A 13282-nucleotide genomic window follows, 5' to 3' on the forward strand; every position below is an offset into this window, starting at 1 on the left:
TTCACGAGGACCCAACTCAGTTTTGTCTTAGGGTCTGGCCCTTGGGAGGGCTCGCCTGACCGAAGTGTGGATGTTCGTCAGCAGTGATGGCCACCTTGCTCCGCACACGGAAGTTCTCGACATCCTTGGCATACCTGTGAATCTGGAAAATATTGAGGCCTGGTACGAGGAACGCAGGCTCTTTCCTCGGTCAATCAAGATCCCCCATGATTCTGGAATTCTTACAGGATGGCCTGAACAAAGGACTGCCCTTCAACTCCTTGATGGTCCAGGTGGCGGCTCTCTCCTGTTTGAGGCGAGGTGAACAGAGTCTGCCTGTCGACACATCTGGACTTGGCCCATTGCCTAAAAGGAGTTAACACCTCCAACTACTCTTAAAGTCCTCCTATGGAACCTCAGTCTAGTATTGGACTGCTTATCAGAGCCTTCCTTTCAACTGCTGTGTGCTCTGTTAACTCTGAAGACTGTATTCTTGGTGGTAACATGCTCGGCTCGTCGCATTTCTGAATTACAGGCGCTGTCATGTCTGGAGCCTGTCTGTCATGTTCCTCCGGTTGACTCCAGGAGCGTTGCAGCTTCGCACCATCCCTTCCTTCTTGCCAAAGGTAGTCTCGGAGTTTCACCTGAATCAGTCCATTTCCTTACCGTCCCTAGATAGACGCAAGGACTCAGATTACTGCCTCCTACGGCACTTAAATGTCAGTAGGCTGTTAGTACAGTATCTAGAACGTACAGAACCGGTGCGCAAGACAAATCACTCTTGTTCTTCACGGTGCAAGGAAACAAGGCAAAACAGTGAGCTACCATTGCTCGCTGGATCAAGGAAGTGATCATGGGAGCTTATGTAGAGGCAGGGAAGCCTTTACCCCTTCAGGGCGGAAGCTAAGCTACCGTCTTCCATCGCCATTTGCTGAGCAGAGATGTGGTCTTCCTTGCACACCTTCTCCCGATTCTATTTCCTGGACATCAAGCCCAAGAAGACACAGCCTTTGCGAAGGCGGTGCTAACCACCCCGTTTGGGAGTAGCTTTCATACATCCCATTAGTCTTGAGTCCATCTGGTTACATGCTAGGAAACGAAGAAATCATTTACCTGATAATTTTGTTTTGCTTAGTGTAGACAGATGGACTCAGCATCCTACCCTCGGCTGTCCATGAACAGTGCCAAGGAATCGTACATGAATCTCGATCCCAAAGAGGTTACGGGTAAGCCATCATCTTATCCCTAGATCTGGGCATCTATAATGTTGCTGGGATTCAGCACTTATGTTTGGTTGAGTACAGTTATGGTCACTAGTTTTGATCAAGTATTTGATCAAGTTATTAAATTGTATTAAAGTTTTTCAATAGTAAGTCCACAATGGCTTTTAAAGAGAGTACTGAATGGCTGAGGTCACTGCAGGGGTATATCTAGAGTGGTGTCAGCTTTGAAACCTGACTCCATCTCCACCTGCTAGAAGGGGAGCACATAACCCATTGGTCCTGAGTCCATCTGTCTACACTAAGGAAAACGAAATTATCATGTAAGTAATTTCTCCTAGGACAAGCAGGATGTTAGTCCTCACATGTGAGTGACATCATCTGATGGAGCCCGGCACGGAAAACTTTCCACGAGGTCCCCCTTCAGATTCTTCTTCTCTGCGGTGCTTCTGCGGTGCAGTAGCCTCATGGTTGTGGAGCTCCAACTCCTTCAAATTGTTTGAAACTTTTTTGTGCGTTTTTTTCCTCGTCAGGTCCCCCTTCGCAATTGGTTCCTTCCGTTCTGGTAGGTACCCTTGTTTTTCGGCTTTTTGTTGTCCTTCGCGGTTGATTACCGATCGTTGCACCATGTTGCAAGTCGGCCGGCTTCTTTTTCAATGGCATCAGGTTTTCGACGGTGCCCCCAGTGCCTGTGGACCATGTCCATCACGGATTTGCATGAGGTCTGTATCCTTGCACGACATCCGTGGGTGCCGTTTGTGTGACTAAATGACACCCAAAGGGCGTCGGTCACACCTCAATAAAATGGAGAAGCTCTTCGGGACTCCGAAATCTTCCACTCCTGCTTCTGTGTCCTCTGCGCCCAAGGATCGCGGAAAGCTGTCTTTGTCTCTTCCCCTGGCAATCCCACTGTCCAGCACCCTTAAGGATTGAGGAGAGTGAGATCGATTCTTGGTGGTCTTTCCCCTCCCGCACACCTCTGGGTCATTGTCATGCTCGGCACCGGGGAAAGACCGGGCTGAGTGGCGGAAGTCCAGAAAGCATAGACACTGGTCACCGCCTTGACACAGTTCCAGTACCTCAGCGACTGAGCCCCCATCGAAGTGGCACCAGCTACCGGATGCTCCATCCTCCGGTGCCTCTGGTAGCCCGAGGCGTTCCCCACCAACTGTGATGCAGGGGGCCGTGCCACCTCGAGAACCCGAGGGTGTGCCAGTAACGCCTTGTCACCCCTCCTTCAGTCCTGACCACTCGGGATTTCCAGGAGGAGCTGGATTGCAGGATGCAGTCTGCGATGCTCAAAGCAGAAAGTTGAAGTGCCGGGGCCACCAGCCCCCATACCGGTGCCAGAGCCTCTGCCATTGATACTCGCACCGCTGTTGGAGCGTCTGGATGTCCTTCTTGGCACCCTAATGACGCAACCGGTGCCTGAGAGGCCTTCGATGCTTCTTCGGCCACCGACATCCTCCACTGGAGCAATCCCGATTCCCAGATCCTCGAAGAGGATTAGGCCGCAGGGACCAGGCAACCTTGCCTGTGGTTCCCCGGGCCGCCGCCGATTCCTCCCGGCTTGCCATGGCCTATTTCCCCCCTCGATGCCGGGGGTTCCTTTGGTGCCATAGGGGCCCAGGCCAACTGTCCCTCATAGCCCCTGCCCTCAGCGCCCGGGCCCCATTGAAGAAGGTCCTTATGACCCGTGGGGTGATGACTCTTTGGACTCGTCCTCTGAGTTCTCTGACAAACCCCTCTAGGAGCCTTCCCCTCCGGAGGAGTGGCATCTATCTCCACCCACAGTCCTGTCGTTTGCGAGCTTTGTAAGGGCTATGGCAGAGGCCATCATCTTCCAGCTCCTTTCAGAGTGCTGGAGATTCTCCAGTTCATCAGTGCACCCAAGGAAATCGTGGCAGTACCTATCCATGACTTTTGTAAGGAGCTTCTTCTCCATATGTGGGAACACCCAGTGTCGGTGTGGGGCCATAGAGGGACAGTGCAGGAAGAGCTGTGGGGTAAGGGAGGAGTGGAGGGTCCTATGGGGACAGTGCAGGAAGAGCTGTGGGGTAAGGGAGGAGTGGAGGGCTGCATGGGGACAATGCAGGAAGAGCTGTGGGGTAAGGGAGGAGTGGAGGGCTGCATGGGGACAGTGCAGGAAGAGCTGTGGGGTAAGGGAGGAGTGGAGGGCTGCATGGGGACAATGCAGGAAGAGCGTTGGGGGTAAGGGAGGAGTGGAGGGCTGCATGGGGACAATGCAGGAAGAGCTGTGGGGTAAGGGAGGAGTGGAGGGCTGCATGGGGACAGTGCAGGAAGAGCTGTGGGGTAAGGGAGGAGTGGAGGGCTGCATAGGGACAGTGCAGGAAGAGCTTTGGGGGTAAGGGAGGAGTGGAGGGCTGCATGGGGACAATGCAGGAAGAGCGTTGGGGGTAAGGGAGGAGTGGAGGGCTGCATGGGGACAGTGCAGGAAGAGCTTTGGGGGTAAGGGAGGAGTGGAGGGCCCTATGGGGACAGTGCAGGAAGAGCTGTGGGGTAAGGGAGGAGTGGAGGGCTGCATGGGGACAGTGCAGGAAGAGCTGTGGGGTAAGGGAGGAGTGGAGGGCTGCATGGGGACAGTGCGGGAAGAGCTGTGGGGTAAGGGAGGAGTGGAGGGCTGCATGGGGACAGTGCAGGAAGAGCTGTGGGGTAAGGGAGGAGTGGAGGGCTGCATGGGGACAGTGCAGGAAGAGCTGTGGGGTAAGGGAGGAGTGGAGGGCTGCATGGGGACAGTGCGGGAAGAGCTGTGGGGTAAGGGAGGAGTGGAGGGCTGCATGGGGACAGTGCGGGAAGAGCTGTGGGGTAAGGGAGGAGTGGAGGGCTGCATGGGGACAGTGCGGGAAGAGCTGTGGGGTAAGGGAGGAGTGGAGGGCTGCATGGGGACAGTGCGGGAAGAGCTGTGGGGTAAGGGAGGAGTGGAGGGCTGCATGGGGACAGTGCGGGAAGAGCTGTGGGGTAAGGGAGGAGTGGAGGGCTGCATGGGGACAGTGCGGGAAGAGCTGTGGGGTAAGGGAGGAGTGGAGGGCCCTATGGGGACAGTGCAGGAAGAGCTGTGGGGTAAGGGAGGAGTGGAGGGCCCTATGGGGACAGTGCAGGAAGAGCTGTGGGGTAAGGGAGGAGTGGAGGGCTGCATGGGGACAGTGCAGGAAGAGCTGTGGGGTAAGGGAGGAGTGGAGGGCCCTATGGGGACAGTGCAGGAAGAGCTGTGGGGTAAGGGAGGAGTGGAGGGCTGTATGGGGACAGTGCAGGAAGAGCTGTGGGGTAAGGGAGGAGTGGAGGGCTGCATGGGGACAATGCAGGAAGAGCTGTGGGGTAAGGGAGATGTGGAGGGCCCTATGGGGACAGTGCAGGAAGAGCTATGGGGTAAGGGAGGAGTGGAGGGCTGCATGGGGACAATGCAGGAAGAGCTGTGGGGTAAGGGAGGAGTGGAGGGCTGCATGGGGACAGTGCAGGAAGAGCTGTGGGGTAAGGGAGATGTGGAGGGCCCTATGGGGACAGTGCAGGAAGAGCTGTGGGGTAAGGGAGGAGTGGAGGGCTGCATGGGGACAGTGCAGGAAGAGCTGTGGGGTAAGGGAGGAGTGGAGGGCTGCATGGGGACAATGCAGGAAGAGCTGTGGGGTAAGGGAGATGTGGAGGGCCCTATGGGGACAGTGCAGGAAGAGCTGTGGGGTAAGGGAGGAGTGGAGGGCTGCATGGGGACAATGCAGGAAGAGCTGTGGGGTAAGGGAGATGTGGAGGGCTGCATGGGGACAATGCAGGAAGAGCTGTGGGGTAAGGGAGATGTGGAGGGCTGCATGGGGACAATGCAGGAAGAGCTGGTATGAGAGAGATGGATGCTGTGCCATTCGTATGGGGGGAGATGGATAAGGATCCTATCAAGATGGTGTGGGGGAGAGAAACAGCAGCTCTGTGGTGGATGTTGCAGGAAGGGAGGTGAACAGCCTTTCTCTTACTGAAGGAGAGAACCCTGGAAACTCGCAGTCCTGGAGTTTGGAGGGCAGTTATTTCTTAGCTGACGGTACATAGGAAAGTGTTAGTGTTCCTGAAGCTAATTCCTTATCCCATCTATTCTCTGCTTCTTCAGGAAAGTTTGGCATGATTTGTCTTGAAGATCTGATTCATGAGATTTATTCGGCTGGAAAGAATTTCCAAGAAGTTGTTAATTTTCTGTGGCCCTTCCAGCTCTCTGTGGCTCGCTATGCTTCTCGCAACAAGTTAGGCTTCCAGAAGGAGATCGGTGCCCCTGGAAACAGAGCTCAAGCTATCAACAAGCTCATCCGCCAGCTCAACTAGGCTGAAGGTGAGGTCTTTACTTTTAGTATTTGTAAGTACAGTTTGGGACTGAAGATAAGATGAGCAGGTAAAAATGTATTGATGTGGTGAGGAGCGGCAGACTGCCCCCTGGCACTGCTGCTGCTCATTCTTCTGTCCTACCCACCTCTTACTGGGACTGACAAGATGCCACTTCTGCCTTTGCATCCCCTCCTCCAGTCTTATTTTTGGGGCGTGAGATCTTTCTGATGAGGGCCACAAATGTTTATTCTGTGCCGTGCTGGGTGACCGGAGCTCTAGCATCAGCAGTACTGCTTCCTCTTTCCAGTGGGTGACGAGGTGCAGGAGCCACATGTGTTCAGCTGCAGGCAGACCGAGGAAGCTGATCGAGTATCAGGGATTCAGGCATGCCATTGACCATACCCAGATAAACTTATCCTGCTAACTCTGAGTTATCTGGGGATTTTATTTTATTTATATTCCACCTTTCAGACACTTCAAAGCAGTTTAGATTCAGCTACTGGAGGTATTTCCCTATCCCCAAAGGGCTTAAAATCTAATAGGTGAATCTTCAAACGATGGGTGTGTAAAGAATAGCATGTGCGTGAGTACACACTATTTAAAAAACCGCTACATATGCGCATAAAACGGAGCATACGTACAAAGGGGCGGGCCAGGGAGCGTTCTGAGGAGGAGCCAGCGTGTACGCGCATAAATAGGTCTTCCCTGTACGTACCCGGATCAGTCCAGACTGTGGGTTGAGCCTCCTGTCCAGCAGGTGGAGACAGACTAAAACTGAAAGGATATCCTATATGAGGACAGAGCCTATCCTGTAACCCTCCAGTATTTGTCTGTCTCCAGCAGGTGCAGCAGCTCACCCTTCCGTCTCCTGCTGTAGGCTAGTCAGCCTTTTCTTTTCTTCATGGATCAAGCAAGTACTTATTCCTTAGGGATCTCGTGTGATCTTCTTCCTGTAAAAAAAAAAAAAACCTCTGATGGGGAGTTGTAGTTTTTCTTTGGTGCAGGAGACTGCTCCGTCTCCTGGCTCTTGCCGGACTCAGGGGGGCTTTGCCCCTTGTGCACTGCATAGCCTGAGTCCGTAGCCGCTTCCAGGTGTGGGGACCGAGTCTGGTGGTCCAGGTCTCGTCTCTCCCTCCTCTGGCTGCCGAAGGGGCTTAGTTCCCCACTGCTGTGCTCAGTCTGTATAAAAAACAAAACCAGTTAAAAGTATTCAAAGTGCTTTTTAACTTACCTTACAGCAGTAGACCCATTTTGGTCTTCAGAGGGCTTCAACCGGCAGCCAGCAAGGCAGGCGTCAGCAGGATTCCCCTCTGCTTCACTCCGGGCCTGCAAGCTGCCAATCAGACTTTTTTTCCTGCAGTTCTTTTCTTCAGAGCAGCTCTCTTTATGCAGAGGCAGGCAGCCTGCCTCTCCTGTGGTCAGCCCTCGTTGCGATTTTCACGAGAGGGCCTCTGTTCTGCTTGCTTGCTGGGTGGGGAAGGTCCCTCCTCGGCAGGGCAGGCAAATTTAGTCCGGGGATCGAGTCCCCACATCTTGGCCAGGCCGAGTTTTCAGCGGCTCTGTTATCGGAGCTGCCTGGGGCTGGGGGCCCGATTTTTTTTTTTTCTCAGTCTCCCCCCGATTTGAGCCCCGCGGGCCCCCAGGGTGAATTCCCTGACCCCCCTCCCCCTCCCCCACCCGGGAAATCTAGGGCCCATTTTTCAACGGAATTTGTCCTCCTCCTGCATAAATCCTATTTAGCCAGCCTGCAGGAGGAGGAGGAAGGTCCACCCCCTCTCCCCGGCAAAAATTCCCTGCGCCATTGACTGTTGGCCCGGCTGCGGAGCCCCCGGGGCCTATTCGGATGCGGGTGGTCCAAGGGTGCCCCCCCCCACCCCACGTGGACCCGGTACTCCCGGATCCTGACGCCTCCCTTGATGCAGAGCGAATCCTTCCTTCCCTGGAGGGGGATGACCCCAGGGTCCTACGGATGTTTCGCAGGGAGGAGCTGAAACCCCTCATCCCTTTTGTCCTCCAGGAATTGGGGTTGGAGGGGCCCCCCACGGACACCCTTACGGCCTCTTTGCCTAAAGATATGGACCCGGTCTTGGCGGGATTCAGGGCTCCGGCTACCGCCTTCCCTTTTCATCCCATGCACAAGCTGTTGCTCCTGCGGGAATGGGAGGCTCCCAAAGCGGGCCTCCGGGTGGCGCGGGCCATGGATAAGCTCTATCCCCTCCCGGAGGAGTGTTTGGAAATTTAAAAAAATCCCTCTGTGGACTCCTCCATCTGTGCGGTCACCAAACATACCACCATCCCTGTGGGGGAGGGATCAACGGCCCTGAAAGACTATCCAAGCGGGAAGTGGTGGAGCAAACCCTCACCAGGCTCCTGAGTTTGGGTGCGGTGGTCCCGGTTCCGGAGAAGGAGCTTGGCGCAGGCCAGTATTCTATTTACTTCGTTGTCCTCAAGAAGGACGGGTCTTTTCGTCCGATCTTAGACCTCAAAAGAGTCTACCGGGCCCTCAAGATCCCGCGTTCCATTTGGAAACCCTGCGAGCAGTTATCGCGGCGGTTTGCCCCGGAGAGTTCCTCGCCTTGCTCGACCTGACAGAGGCGTATTTCCATATTCCGATTCACCGCGATTACCAGAAGTATCTTCGCTTCCATGTCGTCAATCGGGATTTCCAGTTTCAGGTGCTTCCCTTCGGCCTCGCGTCTGCCCCTCTCACCTTCACCAAGGTCATGGTGGTCGTGGCAACGGCTCTCCACAGGGAAGGAATTCTTGTTCACCCCTACCTGGATGACTGGCTCGTGCGGGCCAAGTCAGAGGCTTTTTGTCGGCAGGCGGTGGATCGAGTGTTGGCTCTCCTCGCATCTCTCGGGTGGATAGTGAATTTCTCCAAGAGCAACCTTCAGCCCTTCCAGGAGTTAGAGTTCCTGGGAGCCCACTTCGACACCGGGTGGGCTAGGTCTTCTTGCCGCGTGTGAGGGTTCTCAAGCTGATCGACCAGATTCAGAATCTGATCTCGCTACCTCTTCCGACGGCCTGGGAGTACCTACAGGTCCTGGGATCCATGGCATCCACTATCGACCTAGTCCCCTGGGCTTTTGCTCATATGCGACCGTTACAGAAAGCTTTGCTATCCCGTTGGCAGCCGGTGTTGGAACAGTTTCACATAGTCCTCCCGTTCTTGGACTCTACAGTTGCCGACTTGCAGTGGTGGCTTTCCCTTCCTCATCTCCTACAGGGGAATGCCTCTCCAAGCCCCACAGTGGACGATAGTAACCACGGACGCTAGTCTCTCGGGCTGGGGTGCGGTCTGTCTTTCCCAGACCACCCAGGGGATCTGGTCGACAGCTCAGTCTCTCTGGCACATCAATCGATTGGAGACTCGAGCTGTGCTCTTGGCCCTTCAGGAGTTTCTCCCCCTCATCCGTGGCAAAGCGGTGAGGGTTCTGTCCGACAACTCCACCACCGTGGCTTTCATCAATCGTCAAGGGGGCACCTGCAAGTCCGCTGGTGGCCCTAGAAACCAGTCGTCTCTTCGCCTGGGCCGAGCGACATCTGCAGTGCCCGGCGGCCTCCCACATCGTGGGCAAGGAGAATGTTCAGGCCGATTTTCTCAGTCGTCAGTCGCTCATTCCGGGGGAGTGGGAACTCTCGGCCGCGGCCATGAATCTGATCGACAGGTGAGGTCCCCCCCACCTGGACCTCATGGCGACCCTCCGCAATGCCAAGGCAAATTGGTTCTTCAGCCGCTGGAGGGAGCATGGCTCGGAGGGCATGGATATTCTAGCTCTCCCCTGGCCGGCGGACATTCTTCTGTACGTGTTTCCCCCTCCCCCCGTGGCCCCTGGTGGGGAAAGTTCTCAGAAGAATAGAACTCCATCGGGGACCCGTGGTTCTGGTAGCACCCGAGTGGCCGCGCAGACCGTGTTTAGTGGATCTTGTCAACCTGGCGACGGACGGACCTCTGCGGCTAGGCCACCTTCCTCGGCTTCTCTGGCGGGGGCCCATATTTTTCGACCAGGCCGATCGCTTCTGTCTAGCGGCATGGTTTTTGAACGGCGACGCCTGAGGCGTAAGGGCTACAAGGAAGAGGTCATCACCTTGCTGCGGGCCCAAAAGCAGTTGACTTCTCTTGCTTACGTGCGTATCTGGAAGGTTTTTTGAATCTGTTTGTGCGGAGTCGGGTATCTCAGCGCGCTCCACCCCGGTCTCGTTGGTCCTTTCTTTTCTCCAGACAGGGCTTTCCAAGGGGCTTTCTTTTAGTTCTCTGCGCATACAAATATCAGCTCTCGACTCTCTCTCCTGGGTCGGGTAGAAGGCCATTCCTTAGCGGGACACCCAGATGTGATTCGGTTCTTGAAGGGCGTCAAGCACCTACGTCCACTTACCCATCGTGGAGTCTTAACCTGGTCCTCTGGGCCTTCTATGCGGCTCCATTCAAACCTCTCCGTCACGCTACGTTAAAGGATCTTACGATCAAGACTGTCTTCCTTGTCTCTATCTCCTCCGCTGTCCGGATCTCCGAGATCCAAGCGTTGTCCTGTCGGGAACCCTTTTTGCATTTTTCCGATTCCGGGGTATCCCTCAAGACTGTCCCTTCCTTCTTACCAAAGGTTGTTTCTAACTTCCATGTCAACCAGTCACTGGAACTCCCTGCGTTTTCCCCAGAGGAGATTGCGGGTACGGCTGGGGGCGATCTCCGTAAGCTAGATGTCAAACGAGTTCTACTTCGCTATCTCCAGGTCACCAATGACTTTCGGGTCTCAGATCATCTTTTATCCTTTGGAGTGGGCCCAATCGGGATAAGTCAGCTTCTAAGACCACTATTGCGCGGTGGTTGAAGGAAGCGATCTCCTCGGCCTATCTTTGCCAAGGTCGGGCGGTTCCCGAGGGCCTTAAGGCTCATTCATTGCGCTCTCAAGCTACTTCCTGGGCGGAGAGTCAATCGGTCTCTCCGCAGGAGATTTGCAGGGCTGCCATATGGACGTCTCTGCATACTTTTGCTCGACACTACCGTCTGGATGTGCAAGCTCCGGTTTTTGGTTCTTTTGGGCGGCAAGTGCTTCGAGCGGGACTGTCTCGGTCCCACCCAGTTTAGGGAAGCTTTGGTACATCCCACAGTCTGGACTGATCCGGGTACGTACAGGGAAAGGAAAATTAGTTCTTACCTGTTAATTTTCGTTCCTGTAGTACCACGGATCAGTCCAGACGCCCTTCCCTGTCTGTCTTTATTTCTGTCCTCTCGAAGCTTGTTTCTTGCAGATTCGCAGATGCTAATACTTCATTTTTGTGCAAGAATACTGAGCGATTACACCGGAAGCCTTGGTCGTTTTGAATAGCAAGTGTATGCAAGAGCTGTAAGTCGTACCATGTTTCTTACATTATTCTACAGTTGCCCCATTGAGCTTTTTGGTTACCTACTTGATCCTGTTCTGGTTTTGTTATTTTCTGCTTTGACAATGGTTATACTGAAGGGTTACAGGATAGGCTCTGTCCTCATATAGGATATCCTTTCAGTTTTAGTCTGTCTCCACCTGCTGGAAAGGAGGCTCAACCACAGTCTGGACTGATCCGTGGTACTACAGGAACGAAAATTAACAGGTAAGAACTAATTTTCCTTTTTAAAAGCTGCCAAAGTGATGCGTGTCCGCCTTTTACCTGCTCAATATCTGTTGTAAGCGCATCTTAAAAGTGCAAAAAATACTGGGTGAGAGGACTTCAGGCTGAGAGGGTGTTCCCCCAACCGGTGGACTAATTGGTAAAGCTGGTAATTTGCTATTTGTGCGCATATTATAAAATTTGAGGAAATAAGCATGTGAAAGCTGAAAATTGATGATAAAATTACGTGAGTTAAATCTTTTTGTGTAAATGATTAAAATTAGGAGTACATCTACATACATAGAGCAGATTTGTGCCACTTGTCCAGATACATTTTGACTTCTCTGGGTAAGTGGCTGCCACTTAGCTGAATAAGTCTGAAAATTAGCTGCTAATCCGGCTAAGTAAAATAGGTGGATAAGTGTTAATCACTACTTATATGTTGGGTTAATTATGTGTATTTTATATTGACTGCAAACAACTGCAAGCACAATATAAAATACATGAGCATGTGTGCACATGTCCATATAGCTGTGTATGTGGGTACACGTGTGCTTGTTTTAAAGTTAACTTCTAAGTTTGTACCTGAGGCAATAGGGGGTAAAGTGCATTTCCTAGCGTGTATCCAGATGGACTCAGGGCCATTGGGTTATATGCTCCCCTGCTAGCAGATGGAGATGGAGTCAGGTTTCAACATTGACATTACCTTAGATATACACCTGCAGTGACCTCAGCCCTTGAGTATCTCTCCATCTCCTAGCAGATGTGCATGTGCTTTTCCCTACCGGGATTGCAGTACTCGTTAGAAGGGGAGAAAGATTGAGCCCCACTTTCCTGCGATGATACCTAAAGGTCTCTCCCCCAGTCAAGAATTCCTCAGGTGATTTCAGAGATCCCTCGGAGGTGTGCCTTGGTCCTGTAGCCAGTTCCTGGCATGGACTTTGCTGCTGAAGCATCTGAAAAGCAGCGGGTGCAGGAAGCCGAGCGCGCCAGTGACAGCCAAAGCCCTCTTCCCCCGCAGCCAGAGACAGTCTCTATGCTCAGCCGGTAAGCGCTGAGCCCAGGTAAGTAAAGAGAGAAGAGGATTCCTCCTGATTCAGTCATGGAAGGGCTTTGGTAAGACTTACGTTTCCTATCACATTGGGGCAAGGGAAAGGGGGCTTCCAAGCAGGGTTGAGTAACCCCCTGAAGGGCTAGACCCTGCTGCAGGCTCGGTGGGCACCCCACATGGCAGACTGTGGCGGTGCCATCTTGCGTGCGGTTTTGTGCAGCTCTGCACATGCTATGCGCTTATCGTTTCGCATAGCTGCACGCATACGTGTGCTTCTACTTGTGTGCATCAGGACAGGATCTGTGCATGCTCTATGTCAGGTGCTAGCTGGCTGAGCACACAGTTACCATTTATTATGGCTCCAATAGCAAAGAAGTACAAGCGACATTCTTTGCTGCCTGCCATATTAGGACTACACAGTCTGATTTGGAGTCCTACCTGTGTCAGCATTGTGAGGAAAACCAGGGAGGGTTGGCATCCCAGAACCTTTGGAAGCCAAGCTCCTCCCAATCAGAAGATGGATCAGCCACAGTCTTATCCGGTAGCATCCCGGAGCTGAGTCTACCTTGGGAGAGGGCGATTCAGCTGCACCTACACCAGTTCCTCCAGGGCTAGTCTCAGACCTGGCAGCCTTTTCTTGGATGGAATTTTTTCAAGGCTTCGTACAGGTGCTGTCTGTCTCTCCTGGCCCTGTCCGGACCAACCCTAGTCCTTAGAGTATCTGGGAGTCCAGTTTGACACTAAGCAGGACAGAATCTTCCTCCCCCCCCTCGAGAATAAGGAAGCTGATGGGCCAAGTGCACCGGTTGACCACACAGTGCGCCCTAGGCTGTGCATCTGTCTCCAGATCCTCTGCCTGATGGCATGCATCCTAGAGGCAGTGCCATGGGTGAGGGCACACGTGCCGCCATTCCAACTCTCCCTGCTGTCACGTTGGAATCCACTGTCACAAGACTACTCTATTTGCATCCACCTACTGATGGAAGTATGTTCTTGGCTCCAGTGGTGGCTATAGGAAGTTCACCTAAGCAAGGATGTAAGCCTGTCCCCACCAAACTGGCTAGTCCTCACAATAGACGTGAGCCTCTGAGGGTGGGGAGCTCACTGTCAGGAATTGACAACCCAG

The 13282-nt window shown here is 53.6% G+C and overlaps 1 protein-coding gene across 2 annotated transcripts in view; it reads left to right on the forward strand.

Annotated features, from left to right (window-relative positions):
* Positions 1 to 13282, forward strand: part of RPL7L1 (ribosomal protein L7 like 1) — a 97841-nt gene that overhangs the window by 66336 nt on the left and 18223 nt on the right. For both annotated transcript variants that reach the window (XM_029592776.1, XM_029592777.1), the window contains exon 6: positions 5308 to 5523. In XM_029592776.1, the coding sequence (XP_029448636.1) occupies positions 5308 to 5516 (209 nt within the window). In that variant the 3' untranslated portion in view covers positions 5517 to 5523. The remainder of the gene's footprint in view (positions 1 to 5307; positions 5524 to 13282) is intronic.

The sequence above is a fragment of the Rhinatrema bivittatum genome, chromosome 3, assembly GCF_901001135.1.
Source record: "Rhinatrema bivittatum chromosome 3, aRhiBiv1.1, whole genome shotgun sequence".
Classification (NCBI taxonomy): Eukaryota; Metazoa; Chordata; class Amphibia; order Gymnophiona; family Rhinatrematidae; genus Rhinatrema; species Rhinatrema bivittatum.